The 18,808-nt window shown below is 34.6% G+C and overlaps 1 protein-coding gene across 14 annotated transcripts in view; it reads right to left on the bottom strand.

Moving 5' to 3' along the window:
• Positions 1-18,808, bottom strand: part of LOC109844420 (telomerase reverse transcriptase) — a 58,888-nt gene that overhangs the window by 7,474 nt on the left and 32,606 nt on the right. For 13 of the 14 annotated variants that reach the window (XR_002248028.1, XR_002248029.1, XR_002248026.1 and 10 more), the window contains 7 exons: positions 18,724-18,808; positions 16,738-16,864; positions 15,086-15,218; positions 14,117-14,246; positions 6,663-7,901; positions 5,268-5,998; positions 4,812-5,084 (listed from right to left, as the gene is read on the bottom strand). The exon at positions 18,724-18,808 is cut by the window's right edge and continues 115 nt beyond it. Coding sequence is in view for 10 of the 14 variants with exons in the window: in XM_020413430.1 (XP_020269019.1) it covers positions 4,812-5,084; positions 5,268-5,998; positions 6,663-7,901; positions 14,117-14,246; positions 15,086-15,218; positions 16,738-16,864; positions 18,724-18,808 (2,718 nt within the window). In the remaining 4 variants the exon portion in view is untranslated. Of the gene's footprint in view, positions 1-4,811; positions 5,085-5,267; positions 5,999-6,662; positions 7,902-14,116; positions 14,247-15,085; positions 15,219-16,737; positions 16,865-18,723 lie in introns of those variants that run through there. The other variant, XM_020413439.1, reaches the window with a different exon arrangement.

The raw sequence follows: 18,808 nt of genomic DNA, 5'->3' as shown, positions 1-18,808 counted from the left end.
GCTTCAAAACTGTAAAAATTAGAGTTGATGCACACCGACGTGTGAGGACCTGCGCAAGTCTCATCTGTTGACAACTCTCTCCCTCTTTCTCTCTAATATTTCTTTCTCTGTCTGCTGCCCTGAACTCTCTCCCACACCCCCACTTTTATAACCTTAAAATAATAATAATAAGTTAACAAATGTTTGGTGGAATAGGAGCTTGAGTTGCAAAGCTTGAAAATTTTTCACAAAGTTAGGCAGCCACATTCAAGTCATATTTTTTTATAAATCTCCACATTGACTTTGAAGTTAAAGAAGATTATGTGTGCAAGTTAAAAAAATCTTTTTATGGGTTAAAACAGTCTTTGAGATAGTGGTATTTGAGATTTGATACTTTCATGTTTGAGCATGATTACTCTAAATGTAAATATGATAGTTGTGTTTATCATAAAAAGCTCAACGATGGTTCTTTTGTGTATTTATTTTGTATGTTGATGACATGTTGATTGCAGCTAACAATATGTAAGAAATCAACGAATTAAAACCTCAACGCAAACATGAGTTTGAGATAAAGGACTTGGGAGAAGCAAATAAGATTTTAGGGATGAAGATCCACAGGAACAGACGAGAAGGAAATTTATTCCTATCTAAGGAGAAATACATCAAGAAGGTGTTAGAGAGATTTAACATGCTTGATGCCAAGCCTGTGAAGACTCCGTTTGCTGCTCATTTTCGTCTTTCAGAAGATTTGTCATCTCAGACTAAAGAGGAGCAGTACATGTTTTGTGTTTCTTATACAAGTGCAGTTGAAAGCATTACGTATAAGATGGTCTTTACTCATTTAGATATTTCACATGCAGCCAATGTTGTGAGTCGGTACATGGATAATCCTAGTTTAGGTTACTGTTCTAGTAGGGCTTCAAAATGTCTTCTGTAAAATACAAAATGGAGAAATTTGATGGGAGAAACAGCTTCAATTTGTGCAGAGTAAAAATAGAAGCTCTCCTAGTACAACAAGGAATTCAAAGTCTTGTCCGGAAAGGACAAGTTGCCGAAATTTATGCTCGATGGTGAGAAAGAAGAGATAGAGATAAAGACGCATAGTGTCATACAACTTTATTTGGCCGATGAGGTCCTGCAGGAGGTTGCCAATAAAGATATCGCCGCCGGCTGATGGCTCAAGTTGAAAAACTTGTATATGACGAAGTCTGTATCTTCACGCAAGTTCGAGTATTGTCTTGAATTACTTGAAGTTTAACAAAACGGAGGTTAAGCCTACAAGGGGCTTCTGGTGAGATAGCAAGAATAAAGAGAAGATCTTCATATTCAAAGTTAATGTGAAGATTTGTGAAAGTATGACTTTAAAAATGAAGAAGGAAAAATTAAATTTGCTACAAATTTAACTTACCTACCCCTTTTACTATTCCACCAACCCTTGAAGGCTATAAATAGAGGGGTGTAGTGAAGGGTTTAAGAGCATCGAGATAGTGAGAGTTTTAAAGAAGAGAGAGATAGAAAGATGTAATTTCTTTCTTTGTGTGATTCTCTAGTGAGGTTAGAGAGTGATCTCTCTTTGTAATATTCTCTTTTGTGATTAGTGAAGTTCTTTGCTGTTCTCGTCTGTGCACGTAGGTCATACTGACCGAACCATGTTAAATTCTTGTGTGTTATTCTCTTTGTTTTTACTGTGTTTATTCAGTGTTGTTATTCTTCACTCTTATATAGATATCTTCTGTATCTCTGAAACCTGCCCGCTGTAATATTTGGTACATAGCAATGTTACATTAAATGCTGGGCGCTTCTAGGCGTCGGACTTGACGCCCAGCGCTTAGTCGTCTAGGCGGACGCCTAAGCGATTTCTGGGCCTTTTTTTTATTTTTTATTTTTTTAATTGTGATACTTAAAGATAAATATATATATGCTCAATCAAAAATACATAAATACTAAAATACCAACACTATTAACTAAATTGTTTGGTTTACCAATTACAATAGCCTTTGTATGCTTATACTTCTCAACTCAAATTATAAGTTCATCTCAACAGTGAAAAACTCATTCTCAACTCAAATTACTGTTTATAAGTTCATCTCAACAGTGAAAAACTCATTCTCAACTCAAATTACTGTTAACTTATAAGTTACTGTTAAGTTTAAGAAATTACTGTTAACTTATAAGTTACTGTTAAGTTTAAGTTAACAATAAACTTAAACTTAAGTTTACTGTTTACTTAAACTTAAGTTAAACTTAAGTTTAACCAAGGTTGTTGATAGCGGATCGCGTCGCGTCGCGGCGAGGTACCGCTAAGGCTATTGCGGACTATTGCGGCGAAATAGCGGCAAATAACGCACAGTCAAATAGCGGTCAAATATAAATATATTTAAATATTCTAAATAATAAGATAAATCATATAAAAAATCTAAGAATTCTACAAATGCATACTTGATGCCTAAACATGAAATAGATGTGTAATAATTACATAAAATTAACAAAGTACTACAATAGTTTAGTGAAAGCCGACAACTTCGTTAGATAAAGTATAATTCAGCTCATGCTTTCTTTATGACAACTATTTTGATTGCTACTTTAATTTTTCTGATGATGAATCTCATCAAAAATAACATTCAAAAGTCATGTATCACATAATTAGTAATTAGTTGTAAGTTTCTTGTATTATTAGTAAAGGTATAACAATTGATAAGCTTTTTTATTGTTGAGCATTTTTATTTTAGAAATTTACAAGAAATTTACAACTAATTGAAGAAGCTTTAATTTTTCTGATGATGCTCAACAATAAAAAATGCTTATTTATTGTGATACATGACTTTTGATAATACAATAAACAATTGATAACATCATCAGAAATCAAACTAATTCTGCTTCTTGTTCATCAAAAACAATAAATATAACATCATCAAACTAATTATAACCAGCAGGAAACATACAGGAAATTCTCACATCAAGAAATATTACCTTTTCTCTCTGTTGCAAACGATGCGGCTGCCCAGCAGGGATGGAGAATCGGAGATGCTGCTGGAGGGAAGTGTTGTCGGAGAATCGTGAGAGAGAGATGCTAGGATGTGTTACCGGAGAGAGAGAGAGAGAGAGAGAGAGAGAGAGAGAGAGAGAGATGGGCTTCACCGAACTCCAGAGGTGTTGCTGGTGCGGATGCGGCGTTGACCGGAGGCGGCGTTAACGGTGCTGGACATCGTCGCTAGAGGACCGTGAAAGAGAGAAGGTCTCGACCGCAGAGAGGGAAAGATGGCTTGATAGAATGTGTTGCTGGTGCCGGGAGGTTACCGGAGCAGGAAGGTGCTGTGACGGCGATTGTGTAACTCCATCGCCGGTGTAGTCTCGCCAGATGCAAAGTCCGGACAGTTGTGAGAAGAGCCAGGCTAGGGCTATCTATGATTTGGAAACAAGTGAGAGGCGTTTTAGTATTTGTTACGGTCGGTTCGGGTCGGTTCAGGTGAGATGATTAAGGTTTTACTGTAAACGGGATTTAGCTCCTTAAACACTTTTTCAGCGCTCAAGACAGCACTATTCGGCGATTTTCGAGCTAAATTCGGATTTTTTTTCTGGCCTAAACAAGGCCGCAATCACATTAAGCGGCGCGGACAAGCCCCGCGACCGCGATCCGCGGCGCTATAGCGGCGCTTTTTCCCGCTTTTTACAACACTGAGTTTAACTTAAACTTAAGCTTAAATTTAAACTTAAATTTAAACTTAAACTTAAATTTAAACTTAAACTTAAGTTTACTGTTAACTTACACTTCTTAAGTTTAAGTTATTGTTGTTAACTAATTTAAATAGATATTTAAAAAGTACTCTTTACCTTGTTAGTAGTTACAGAGATCGGGGGAGCTCGGCAATGTTACAAAAGACGCTAGACAGACTAGGCGTTTGAGCGAACACCTAGCGCCTAGACCCCTAGACGTACGCCTAGGCAACGCCTAGGCGTTTGACTATTTTTAAATTATTTAATTATAATAATTGATAAAAATATGTATTAAATTCATATAAATTTTTAAAAAAAGATAGCAATCTTAGTTCCACAATAAATCATGCATACTTAGATACTAAATAGCCAAAACAATAATTAACAAGGCTAGAGGCTAAGATGTTTTCTTTTTTTATTTTTAATTACAATAATTGATAGTAAATGTCAATGTTATAGAAAGCTTAGATGCCGGATTAGTGTCTAGGCGGATTTCTTTCTTCATTTAAGTGGTGGTCGATGATGTTTTGCTAAAGATCAGAGGAGGTAGTGGAAGTGTTCATATTTAGAGGTTAATGGAGTTTGGAGGACGTGTAGACCACAACACATAAAATCACAACCAAGACCTATAGGGTGCAATTCACATAAGCAGACAAGGCTCTCCTAAACGCTCGTAAAATCTAGGTGGGCAGCCTAAATACCGCCTAGGTGGTAGGTGCTAGTTAGGCGGCTTAGGTACCGCCTAGTCCTAGGCGTACGCCTAAGCGGACTAAGCGAATGTTTTTTAAAACAGTGGTACATAGCATACTACTTGTACCAAACACTAAAGCACAAAGAGAGAAATCCCATTGAACAAATGACTGCTTAAAAAGTAAATGATAGTTAACTCGCAGACTAATATTAAGACAATTTTTATAGTATGTAAGTAACATATCCAGAATAGAAGATGATCATCAATCTTGAAGGATCTAGAAATAAGATAGATAGTCCCTTATAATACAAAAAATAAGCAACAAACATGCTCAGTGATCGACAGTATAGTTTCAAGGGATAAACTAAAGTAAATAATTGAATTATGATGGCCATGAAGATAATTGAAGAAAACAGTTAACCAATACCTGAAAGAGTGATCAATTGCTTCAAGAATGCAACTTGGATGCAATTCACTCTTGTCTGAGATTCTACGAAAATAGCAGTGGAACTTCATTGCACAAAGCAGAAATGTCTGATAAGCATTTAACCTAACAATCCGAGAAGAATTTACACCAGCATCATATAATAGTGCATGACACTTTGGTCTTGTGAAGTCACACAACTTAGCCTTCAAACCAGACAGGCCGCTGATTTTTGATGTCACTGTGATGGTTGAGCTCATAGGAATATCCAAATACCTGTTTCAGTTCAATAATTAGACTAATAATTTTCCGATAACTGCAAATTTCAAGAATGGACAACAAGGATTAATGAGTAGGTTGCCTGATCTGTGCATAATTTCCAAGAAATTAAAGTCTACAACTGTCTGATATACTTAAACACAAAACAACCGGATGACTGCGCGTAAATATGGAGATTACCTTGTATAATCTGCTTGAATCTCCAAAGTCTGGCAGTTAACAAGCACACCGCTCCAAGGAATAAACTGAATACCATCAGCTCCAATATATAAGCGGTGCTGTAGTAGCTCCACGTGGCTCTTTTGTCCCACATCAAAGTTTGCACCAAATTTTCGGCTGTTCATTTCACAATTGTATTCGATAAATCCCCTACTCATCCTTCTAAAGAAACTGAGAGCTTGTTGTTTTGAAGTAGATATAAAAATAAAATCATCAGACCACCTTAGTAACAAATAACTTGGAGATGATAAATTATCATGCCCGATCTTACTATTGCCTATTTCCAGTGCATTGTTTTTCTGGGACTGATACTTTGTTTCAGAAGAAATGTCATCAATTCTAATAGAGGACCCTGAGCAAGATAAATTATTTGGTTTTGATTTGGTACTGTTATAAGCATAGTTAGATGACTCAGTACAGCTACTACTTGTTTGCATACGACCGTTAAGTAACAGTTCCTTTTTTATGCCGGTTGCCTTGAGCTGCTTGCTAGCTTCTTCAAGGTAAGGAAAAATTATGCTCCTCTCCAAGTGACCAAGATAAAGTGAACACAGAAGAGGGGATATCGACCCACCTTGACATATTCCCATCTTTTGCAAGTAAAATTTGCCACCTATTTTCAGTATTTGACACTTCAAATGTTCAGTTACAAGATGGTGCAACTCTTCCTTCTCCATACACTTCTGCTCCCCCTAAATTGTACATATAGATCACATATCAGTACTGTTAGATCTTAAGAAAAGACAACTGAATATGGGAAATGCAGAAGCACAATACTTCTTAGTTCCTGTAATGCTAGCACAACAAAAAACAAAATGTCGAACTTATTATAATCACATGTAAACCATTAAAGTTAAAAATTAAGTAAAAGAAAAATCTCTCGAAAAAGTAAAACAAATAAAATAATATCACATGGAAACACCATTTCAATTTCTGTTCATGCTATCCTTCAAACTGAGCATAAAATGAAAAATGGAAATGAAAAGATTAATAATATTCAAGCAACATTTCCTATCAAAAAAATAATCCCTACGTGAGTACGCCCAAGCAGGAAATCATGCATCTATGCATGCATGTTGTTTCTCTTAGACAGAAGAATCAGCTAGTTTAAATTTAAAGAATCAGCTAATTAAATTAAGCTGGTTATCAAATTAAGTTCTGCTAAGGAGCTAAATAAAAGAATGTTGATTATAGTCATTTACATGGTAATAGATGTGACACCATACGTTAATGAAAATCAGTAGGAAACAAGACACAATGTTGTTTAGTATTAATATTAATTAAAGATCAGAAATGCATTACTTAGCAAATTTATAAATACATAGAGACTTGCAAACAAAATGAAATAAATTATACCTGATCAATAATAACACAGTAAGACTGCAAGCGAGTGGCAGCTTCAAATTTTATGACATCATCAACGCAGCTATCTTGATGATAAGCAACATAATCTTGCGAAGTCCTTGATTGCTTTTGTGCTGATGATATAACTTTTCTATAGCTTCTCAAATTATACTTGTCTTTTAGGATAAGTTCTTTCATCACATTGATTAGCTTGTCCTGATTAATTGTATCAAATGCATTTGCCACATCACCAACGACAATATACATTTTTGGAATCATCAGTTGACCACATTTTATCTTTTGAAGAAATCGATACAACTTTTGGTGAACATCATCATATGAAAATACAGAAGAGCCTAATGCTTGAGGATTTTCATGCTTTATCCTTCTCAAAATTGCAAGCATCTCCTTCAGAGAAGAATGTACAGACTTGACAAAAAAACTTCTGTGCTCAATTTGTATCTTACATGGTGCTTTTGTATTTGCCAATATCCGCACTTTATTTTTCTTGGGCAAAAGTCTTACCTTTGAATAACCAAATTTTCTCTGGCACACTATAGATGTGCAAGACATGGGAGCCAATTGTTTGTAATTTTGTTTCTCTAGCGAAATGATTACATTATCTGCATACTTCCTCCACACAGGTTTTGGATAATAAAATATTTGCAGTCTCTTAAATTGCCTTTCTGTGACATAAAAATGTGCACTGATAATTGGTACAATTACAGAAGAGAAGAGCCAACAAATCCAACGTCGAAAAAACTGGCTATGTAAACTGATGTTGACTTTACTTGCCTTACTATTGCCACTACTTGTACAGCTGCAGTTGCCAGCCCAAAACTTGTAACAAAGGCAATCTGAGGTCCCAAATTGCAATACAAATGGATGTTTTGAAGTTTGGATCATGTCTAAGCATTTTCTTATTGTAAACTTATCAAATCTTTGCAACCCCACAAAGTTTGAGATACTTGACCTCAATGCTCTCCATATAGAGGAATCTCCAAGCAGGTCTGCTGGTATAATACTTCTACAGACGGCCCATACAAATGAAACAACTTGATGGTGGCTAGCATAACATTCAGATAGGTCAATCTTTGAATCAGAAATTGAGCTATGTTTCTCAGAAAGTTTCACGTGTTCACAGTTTATATCTGAAAATAGTTGACTTCCAGGAAATTTATTTCTTGATGACTTCTGTGAGTGCCTGAGCTTTTTCTCACATCTTACTGGTGAAGAACTTTCTCCTTCTATCTGCATATGGAAAGCGATAAGCTATCAAAACTACAGGTAACATGGTACCATAGTTTTTAACATATTCTAGCAGCTAGCAGCTAGCAGCACAAGGAAAACGGTATAATTTCTGCTCCATCAAATGAAGCCATAAAGTAATGAAATCATTATAACTGTGTTGTAAACTGCATGCACGCTGATAATTTTATGAACTGAGGAAATTTTTTTTTTTTCTTCCCCTATGTTAGCTAGCTGTCCCTGGCAGTGGCAGTAATAAGGTAGTCAACTGTGAAGCATCAGTTTTAAGTTCTTAAAGAACAGAAAGGGAAAAAAAAAATAGTTCTGTGGAACCTCCAAATAGCAAATACTCATTGAAAACTTCACTTTTCACTTTCCGTTTCCTACATCCATAAGACTAACTCGATATTTTTCTGGCTAACCAAGGGGGATGCAAATATAATTTTAAGTCCTGAACATGACTCAATACTTCTGTTTTATAAATAACAGTAGAGACTTAATGAGAAGTTGAAACACTTGAAAAACAAAAATCAGATAAAACTGTAACTCCTAAAAGTTTAAAGAACAAAGGATCCGACATTGAAGGTTTTTAAAAATAATTTCCCATTGAAAAATTGAAGTTTAAGTAATAGCTGCTAAAGAATGCTCAACACATCTGAGATTTCCAATGAAATATGTACATGTACAAAATAACTTGATACATTATTTTATCAAGGGTTTTTTTGGATAGTAGACTGCAAATCCAGATGGATTTTGCTAACATACTAATAAAAAAAGCTATAATTTTCATAGTTTTGGTCCCCAAAACTAAACCAAACCAGATTGCGTCCCAAAAACTATTCTATATATAAACCAAGAAAAATGCAAAAAAATATATAAAACAAAATATATTGAATCATTCAAAAATATTGGAGCTAATATTGCCATCGGTCGCTTTTAGGTACCAGCATCAGTAGCTTCAGATTGGGATTTTCCTGATCTGGTTGTAAAAGCTAGGAAAATTCAACAGTAATTAAAATTATATAAAAGAAACGCCTACTTTAGGACCAATATTTGACTTATTTTGTTAATTGGTGAAACTTCACGCAATGAAACCTTTCGTAGTGGATGGAAAATGAACGTGTCAAAAATGTGTGAAATCTGAATGTTTTAACTCAATAAAGTTACTTTTCAAGAGCTGCTAAAGTTCAAGCTCCGTGTTGCAGTTATCTTTTCTTTTGTCAATTATTATTTTTTACTTAATCACTTCAAATGCAAGTTATTATTGAGAGAACCAAAAAGCTGATATATTTAGTAATTTCTTTTATTTTTTTGGAATAACAACAAAAATCTTACAAAAATATATCATAATCTAAGAACTTTTAGTTGAAACATTAAGTTTTTTACCTGTCTTAGTTGTTTTGGCAATGATTTTTATGGTAATTGTTATTATGTAGCTAATTTATGAGGTGGCAACTTTAGTCTTTTTACTTAGTATCAATATTTACTGAAAAATCTTTTTAATTATTATTATTTGTTGTAATTTCTTAGATGTGCTCTGTGATTTAATTAACATTTAACTTGTATTGACATCTTGTGTGTATGTGTTGTTTTCTTATTTATTTGGTCTTATTTTCCTCTGCAGATAACTTACATCATTCATGGTATCTGTATGAAACCACCTTGTTAGGTTTAATATTTTCTACATTGTCTTATTTCAATGATGTGCTGTTAGTAAATTGTTGAAGGATGTCTAATCATGAATTATTTGTTGCATTAACAATTTAGGTTTCATTTGGATCTGTGACTTGGACCTGTTTAGCAAGCCATTTAGAGTATTGAATTTAACAGATTCAACTCGTTAGTTTTCCAAGAAAAAAAATCTCATTATCATTGGCTAGTTAATCTAATTGAAGAGAATTTAACAGTCAGGTCAAATTAGATAGGCCGAATTTTATTAGGTTTGAGCACAACCTATGTTACCCGGGTACTTCAATCATGAAGCAATACCTGTACCCAACACGTACAGGCACCTATCCGTACCCAAACTTCATGGACACTCCGTGGATGTATGCATACATTTACCTAAACATGTATTCAATTATACGATATATGTTTTAATTTGAAATACTTGTTATACACTTCTTGGACCTATATATTATTTTCTAAAACTCGTTAGACATGGGTCCGGTTGTTTCAGACTATATTCAAGTTAAGAACTATGATTCAAAAGGGTAGTTTGAGAGTCTAATTAAAAAATAAATAGTTTCCAATTTATATTAACAACATGATAAAAGATAAAAGAAACTTAAAAATAGGATATGAAATTAATTTCAAATAGCATATGAATTGAAAAATAATAATGATCTCATGTAAATTAGTACTTTTGACATGTATGTGTAGGTCATGTCCTCGTATCCTACATTTCACAAATTTGTCGTTCCCCGTACACGTACCTGCACCCGTATCGGTATCCGTACCAGTTTCCATGCAACTTAGAGCACAACCGAGTTGACTCTGTTTTATTTGGATAAACAACCCAATCTAGCTTTGTGTTAGATAAATTGAGTTGGTTTTAAATAGTGGAATGTTAACATTGTTAACTTTGGGTGTGGATGAATTTTAGCTTAGAACTGGGAACAGATAAGAACAAGACTCAAAGGAAAAGAAAGAAGTGACTGACTTTGATGATGTGCACGTACACAGAAGAGAATTATGAACCAGGTCTTCACTTTATTTTTCACAGGGGGATTAAGGGTGGTGGGTTTCTATTTGTTCATTTCGCCAAACCAAAGGACTTAAAGCTGTTCTTTCACTTGCATCCGCTAGCTTCAGAAAGTATTGGGCTACAATTGGCAGATATCTTAGAGTATGACCAAAACCAGCCTATTTTGCAACACGGTTTTAGGGTTAGTTTGGTATTGTTAGAGTTTGTGATAGGTTGCTTATATAAATAGTTCATAGAATGAGCTTACATAAGCTACTGAAATAGATGTTTGGTAATCACATATCATAAGTTGCCTCTAAAAGCAATTTTAAGTGTTAATAAAAAACTCATTCTTAAAGATAATTATAAGTAAAAATGATCAAAATAGACATAACTTTGGCTACTTGTTTATTGGCAGCGTAAAATTTTTAGGACATAAGTAAATATTATTAAAAGCTAAAGGATATACATGGTATAAAAATTACAAAAATCAGAAGTCGCTTCTAGAAGCGTCCTCATATTGCTTATAAAAGCACCCACTTAAAAGCAAAAGTAACTTCAATAAACACACACAAAGTGTAACCAAACACCAACACTGACTGCTTCTAAAAAGAAGCAGAAGCAGCCAAAGCAATACCAAACTAGCCCTTAATACCCTATTTTAAAAAGATAGTAGAAAATCAAATAATATACAGTGAATCTTATCAAGCTCATTGACTTTTCCCTTAATTGATTGAAAACTATCTCCCTCCCCCATTGGTCAGGAGCTGCAAGCAAACTCTATTCAATCTCTTCTAGAACATCCTTTAAAATTACATCCACTAGGGCTCTTTGGTTTCATTCGCTGCAATGATTCAAGATTGATGATTCTTATTCTGCTAATGTTCAACGGTCAGTGAGCTGGTGATGCGAAACGGGGGAGGGGGTCTATCGGAATCAGCGATCTAATTTAAACAACGCGCACCGTTTCGCCAAAATTCATAATATTCAGTAGGAAATTAATTTAAAAACAATTAATATGACAGATGGATTTTAACAAGATTTGTCTCAATAGTCATAAACAATTCCAATCTCGATCAATTTAATTGTAGTATTAGTTATCGTTGTGCAAGTTCTGCAATTAATATCAAGATTAACAGTCACATGTTCAGTTACTCTCGACTCACCAATTTAATCAAGCAGTGAATATAAGATAAGAGTTTAGAGATGTATTATTCATGCAATTAACTAATAAATTAAGATTAACAGAAAAATATAGAGAGAATTTGATACCATCAGATCCAACTGAGTTGGAATCGAGTCTGATCAAATAACCGGATCCGAAGACAAACCCGATCCAAAGTCTCCTTTGTCTATGAGTTCTTCGATATGAAATTGGGCGGAGAAAGGTGAAACGAGCGGTGGGTTTGTTCAACGACGAAGAACAACGAAAGAGCGCGAGATCCGACAACGATGAGAGGTGCGAGCGACATTTGTGGACGACGAAGGACGGTGATAGTCGTCAACGAAAGGGGATCTGATATCGACGAGGCGGCGGGACGACGCAGGCGATGAAACTGTTCGGAAGTGGAGGAGAGCAGGGCGTCGACGGCGTTGCTCGAAGGAGAAGAGAGCGGGGGAGAGGCTGCGGTTGTTGAAGGAAGAGAAACTCACGAGGGTTAATGGGGGCTGACGAGGGGGGGAATTAGATCTAGGTTTTTTTTTGTAATGAGTGGTGGAGATGGATCTGTGAGGGGAATGGAGGGATGGATGGATTTGGGGATAATTAACTAGGGTTTCACACACCTAGAACTGGCATTTGAGTTTCACACACCAAATACAAAGAAATTCTCATCTGAGAAGAACTTAATTTTCATTCAATAATTCATCTATTTTCAATAGTCTTATACAACCTAATTTATAAAAAAAACGTGCACACAACGTGCAATAAAAATAGAAACAAACAACAATCCCTCAAATCACTCAACTAAAATTAAACTAAATTTCAAAATTCAAATTTCAAATTTTAAATTTCAAATTTCAAATTTTAAATTTTAAATTTCAAAAATATATCAACTAATCAACTATTATTATTTCTTGTCCTCATTAGCTGGTCTAGGCATATGCAATGAAGCCCTGCCATTAGGATCATATTCGAAGGAACTGGTAGGACTAGAATTGGACCATCACCACCAATGCCCATCAGGAAAGAAAATATTTTTGGTTGGTTGAAAAGTGGATACAATGATAATTTGTTGTTTTTCTCAAAACAAGATGATATTTTGTTGAAGTTACCAAATGAGGTGATCCCTTGGGGCATAGGATAGGACTAAAAAAACCTTTTTGCTATTTCAATTCAAAATACACCATGTAACAATTCCCATTTCTTGCTTATGGAACATAAAATTTGCCCTAGTAAATAACAACAATAAGAATATGAAAATACTCTGAATGGAAGTGATCCACCTTAAATTCTTTTTTGAATTAAGAACTGAAAGGAATATCCTTATTCCTACCCATACATTTGATCATGTTTGTGGGAAAACAAACGAAAGAAAAGATAGAATCCTTAAAGTTGTTCCTAGAATGTAGAACAAAAGGTTGAGTTGGATTATATCCAAATATCCAAGATTAAACAGAAAATTGTTAAAGAGAAGAATCTTTTGTTTCTATCAGTCACTTCTGACATTGTCTTACTTGAATTTGAATACATGATTGTAGCTGCATGTCCTTGTGTTTGCATGTATATGCCTCTGCACGTAAGCGTATATCACGTGTTAGGAATCTATTAATTTACTCATTCATCATGTCATATACATGCACTATCTTGGTTTTATCTGTTAATAGTAGATTTCATCACCTGCCCTATCATGGTTTTCATCACCTGTAATCTGGATATTTTATTTCACCATGTTGATACAAAGTTAACGCCTGATCACCATGGTAGACCAGCCAGCTACGAACTGCATACTAGTCAAAATGGATAATGGATTTACTACCAGTTTTAGTTTTTTTGCCAATCATCCTTTTAAATACTTTGCCATTTTTGTGTCCATAGACAAATACAAGTGATTGGAAACAGCTAGCATGATGATTATATGAACAAGACGACTATACCATAAGTACAAATAAATCCTACTGCAGACGAGCACATACATGTCTGATATTTACAGTTTACAAAGATAAATTACCTAAGAAATGAAGCATGTTTAGTGTTTCACTAAATTAATGCATATTGCAAACTACATTTGTAATTCCCCGGTTTTGACTGTTCTCATAGTATGAATAAGAAGCAAAAAAATAAAATATTGACCTTAAGCACAAAAATGTAAGCAATATTTCCAAAATAATGCATGTAAGCAAGACCGGAGTAGAGAGCGTTCATCTAAAGAGCGGCAGAAGGCATGGTTTGGTTTTAAATGGGTTTCCTTTATACTAAAAGCACGTTCATCAGATATTCAGAAAGGCAACAAAAATCACCAAACGCTTCATTTATCATATTTAAGCGAAGTTCATTATAAGGCAAAAAAGTGAATGTTCTTCCTTTACCAACCTCATAATTATCATTATCATTTCCCTGTTCAAGAGATTGGAATAGGCAATGTCTCAGCAATAGTTTCTTGTGGTTACTATAACGAGCATTTCTTATAAGGGACTTGAGCAATACAAGAAGACGGCGGTACCTGGTGAACAAAAACTAGTAATCAAAAGATGGGAAGAAATAACATTATACATAGGCAGATTAACACGTATAGATACAAACAGTACACAGACAAAAACATATAGATGAACATTTCTGAAGGTGAACATAGATAGAGAAATTTCTGCCAATTAACAAGAACAGACTTCAGGGTAATAAATATGAGGTTACACACTCCCAAGCACAACTTGAGTCTTCTAGACTTCAATAAAAGATAACGAAGTAAAACAAGTCAAAGAAAGAATGGACTCATGTTCATTATCTTTCTTGTCAAATGCACACTAACAGGATAAACCCTCCCTTGAATCAATTCCTGTGGTTAATGGTGCATGTCAGGCTGTCAAATAGATGTTGATATATCATGTATTTAAAGTCATGCATCATGAAAGAACCACACGAACACACACATAAGTGCACTTCTGTACATATTCAACAAAAGCAACAAAAATAGATTAACAATTACAGATAAATAGAATGGAAACACTAACTCTACTTTACTAGGTCAGAAAATATATTACTGTATATTGTTCTCTTACAATTCTTAGATGATAAAATGATAAGGAAACTACAATGGGAAATCATGTGATAACTTCTTGCTGATACGTATGCCAACAATCATTTAAACCTTTAGGTTATCTGTATATAAATGTAAATGTATGATGACCACTATTAAAATGTAAGCTTGGAAAATACTCTTACTGAAAAAACATAAGCATGAAGGTAGTTTTCTTATAATAGACCATAAATGAACAGAAATGACTCATTTCTGTGCAGTTTCATATTTAATGCAATTGAAAAGTTTTACTTAATGTTGCCGCGTACAAGCAGTTAGAGTCTCTCGTGCAAGGGCCTCTCTGTTTAGTGCATGAATGAAAGACTTCATTAGATAGCCCAAATATGTGCTTCATTAGAAGAGCTGCACCAACCTCGTTAGGCTTTACTCTGTTCAATATATCTTAAGATCATGAAAGGTATATCAAATAGGGAATACCTGAAATTGAAGCAGGCGTAAATAGATACAAGGTTATATAACACCTTCCGCAAATCGTAGCAATCATCTAAAATTCTCAAAAGAACATGCTTCAATTTTCCGGCTGAATGTAATGATCCCATTACACAATTAGCATTACGTGTCCAACTCACTGTTTTAAATATCGGCCGATAATCGGTATTATTGGCCGAGTTATCGGATTTGGGAGCTCTCCGCTAGGATAAATTGGATTTTTAATCGGTTATCGTTTTTGTAGGTTTATCGGCGATTTATCGGCGTTATCAGCACTTATCGGCCGATAAGTAAGACTTTTTTATCGGGATTATTTTATCGGCGATTTATCGGCGTTATCAGCACTTATCGGCCGATAAGTAAGACTTTTTTATCGGGATTATTGGGATTATCGGCCCATTTTGACTAACATTATACTTTTTTCAATGTTATGATGCAAGTTTCGCTTTCTACAATTTGTTAGTGATTCTAAACATGATGATTTACATTTTGGTATGTTTATATTTCATTAAGCATGATTAGATTATATTTTTTAATTGTTATATTATATATACACATCATCCAGTATATCACTCCGATAAATACTACTTATCCCCGATATATCCCCGATTTCCGCTATCCGATAAGGATTTTGGCCGTCCAATAAATCCCCGATAACCGATATTTAAAACCTTGGTCCAACTTCTAAAGGATGCCTTTCACTGAAAAGAATATAATTATATATCGAATTTCTCCAGCAAACCATAAAAGAAGTCAATATGTAACACGTTATGTTTCAAATGATACATTTCAGTTATAAATTCTTTTCATGCATATCATCAAGGACTTCTTTTTCTTTGTTTCTTCCTTTATTTCAGTTATAAATTCTTTTCATGCATATCATCAAGGACTTCTTGTTCTATGTTTCTTCCTTTATTTTTTATTTTTATTTTTTTATTTTTTATTTTTTATTTTTCATGTTTTATTTTTTGGAAATAGGTCAGAGCCTGTATTTATCAAGAACTTCACGTACAGAGAAGGATAAATGAAACTAGCTTCCAGATGATAAATGTTATAAATAGGTACTTCGTCATTCTCAAACAGAGAGAACCAGTTATGATGCTACAGACTACTGTTGTCATGTTACAGATTTGGATTTGACTTCTGCTCTCACTCTAACAAACCATCATAAATTATACGACGACAAAATTCAGAATACTAGTTTCATGCTTTCGTAATAATGCAACCTTATGCTAAAATTATTTCTTTTCAACTAATGCAAGTTTTAGATAGAAATGAGTTTAAGTAATGAGTTTAAGTAAGCTTTAGATAGAAATGGGTTTAAGTGAAAAGTCATTGAAGGAAATGCACTACGATTAAGTTCCATATGGTTCTTCATGCGCAAGTCAGGAAGGAGGCTGAGGCAGTTTTCCCTTATTTAGCTTGAGCAATCAGGAAAATAATAATAAATAACAGTAACAAAGAAGGATACGCCCTGCAGGAAAAGTAAAATTAGATGGTGTAGTACTATAAAATATCCTTCTTCTATTGATTTCATATGCTGCTGCATTTTCATCTGGAGTTTCCAATTGACAGAAATAGCATCTTCGGGAAGACATCTGCAAGTAATCATGAAAGGTAAAGAAACATAAGATGATTTCTATTAGATCACATCACAACCATAGCATTTTTATCAGAACCCCATGAACTTGATAAAGTTTCAAAAAATCTCCATTAAGCCACTAGGGGATTATTTCGAAAAATATAGCAAACATAAGTGGGATCAGGTGACAATTTACACTCCTTTTTTTGTTGGGTGATGGTGGTTTTTTTTTTTTTTTTTTTTTCATGGTGGGGTGGGGGTGCATCTGAAATTGATCTGGAAAAATATGACTGATCCATAGAAGTGTTCTCCTTAGCCAAGCTAGTTGTCATGTATCCCAAAGTTTATGCGCTTATAGAAAACGCATCCTATAAGCCAGTAGATGTTGCATATAGAGACATAGGTGATGTGCTTCCCATTAGAGTGACAGAGTCTAATGCAAATGTCCCAAAAGTTTACAGCTCCTCTCAGGAAACCATGTATTCCAAAAGATTAAAGCTAAGGGTTTATAGGCTAAAAATAACTCAAGCAAACTGGACATTCCTGTGAGCCTTTGATTAACATGGGAAGACCTTGGGAAGGCAGGATAAATAATGTGGTACGCACTTTAAACAGACACTGATGAGGTTTAACCCTAGACAATCTGAAAGTTGGTGCTCTGTTATCAGGTCAGGTAACTATTGACCCAAAAAATTAGGTTGATGTGTCATAAGTTAAAATAATGTTTATCAAGCAAAACCAAACAATTTAAATGAACTTTTACTAAGAAGCCTAACATACACATAATGCAGTGTCAGCATCTAAATTGCATATTTTTTTCATAAAGGGTTTTCCAATATTAGTCCTCCAAATATTGCATAGTTTGGAAGTAGTTTCCCAAATCTTGATATTTTGAATCAGTTTCCCGAATATTTAAAGTTTTCGAAATTAATCCACCAATTCTTCATTTTTCAAAACTAGCCCACAGGAATCTTTTCACACTTTTGAATTAGCAACCCCTCCCCCCCCCCACTCAACTCCCCAAAATAATCTATTAAGAAAAAAACCAACTGCTAACTGGAAGGACTAATTTCAAAACATTCAAAATATTTAGGGAACTAGTTTCAAAATACGTAAAGATTGGGGGATTAATTCCAAAGTATCAAAATTTGGAGGACTACTTATGAAATATGAAAGATTTAGGGGACCATATTAATAAGATCCTTTCATAAAATGACAGAAAATATAGATAATACTCCGATCACAAGAAACACACCAATGCAGTTGTAAATATTAATATATTATCACAACAAAGTGTTACCAATAAGTAAAGAAAATGAACTCAAGTAACCTTCATAAGATGTTGACTATTCAATCAATTCATGTGACTCTTTGCAGGTTCTCTGCCTAAAACAATTTTAGATGTATGATGTTGTTAGGCTTGGAAGAATTATTGTTCTAGAGAAATCCCTTTAGCATCAGAAAGTCAACATCTTCAATCTTTTCTTTGACATCGCGAAAGGGTGAATTCAGGTATCAGTGAGATTTTCATCTATTCAATCACATGTTTTCGTTTTTACATCAGTATAGATGACCCATCAAGCAGATAAATAAGACAGACAACAAGCTGTGTTAGACCTTGTTCCGAAACTATCACTAAGGTCTAATGACTTCTAAAGTTTCGCTGGGATATTACCTTCCTGAGCTTTCTACGTTGCCAACTAAATGTTCTTGTCTGCTTTTTGGACTTGCCATCAGAGCGGCAGGTTGATGTCTTTGCCAGACCGTAGATGACCCATCAAGCAGATAAATAAGACAGACAACAAGCTGTGTTAGACCTTGTTCCGAAACTATCACTAAGGTCTAATGACTTCTAAAGTTTCGCTGGGATATTACCTTCCTGAGCTTTCTACGTTGCCAACTAAATGTTCTTGTCTGCTTTTTGGACTTGCCATCAGAGCGGCAGGTTGATGTCTTTGCC

The sequence above is a fragment of the Asparagus officinalis genome, chromosome 6 (assembly GCF_001876935.1).
Source record: "Asparagus officinalis chromosome 6, Aspof.V1, whole genome shotgun sequence".
Taxonomy (NCBI): domain Eukaryota; kingdom Viridiplantae; phylum Streptophyta; class Magnoliopsida; order Asparagales; family Asparagaceae; genus Asparagus; species Asparagus officinalis.
This window is presented reverse-complemented; position numbering and strand designations above follow the sequence as displayed.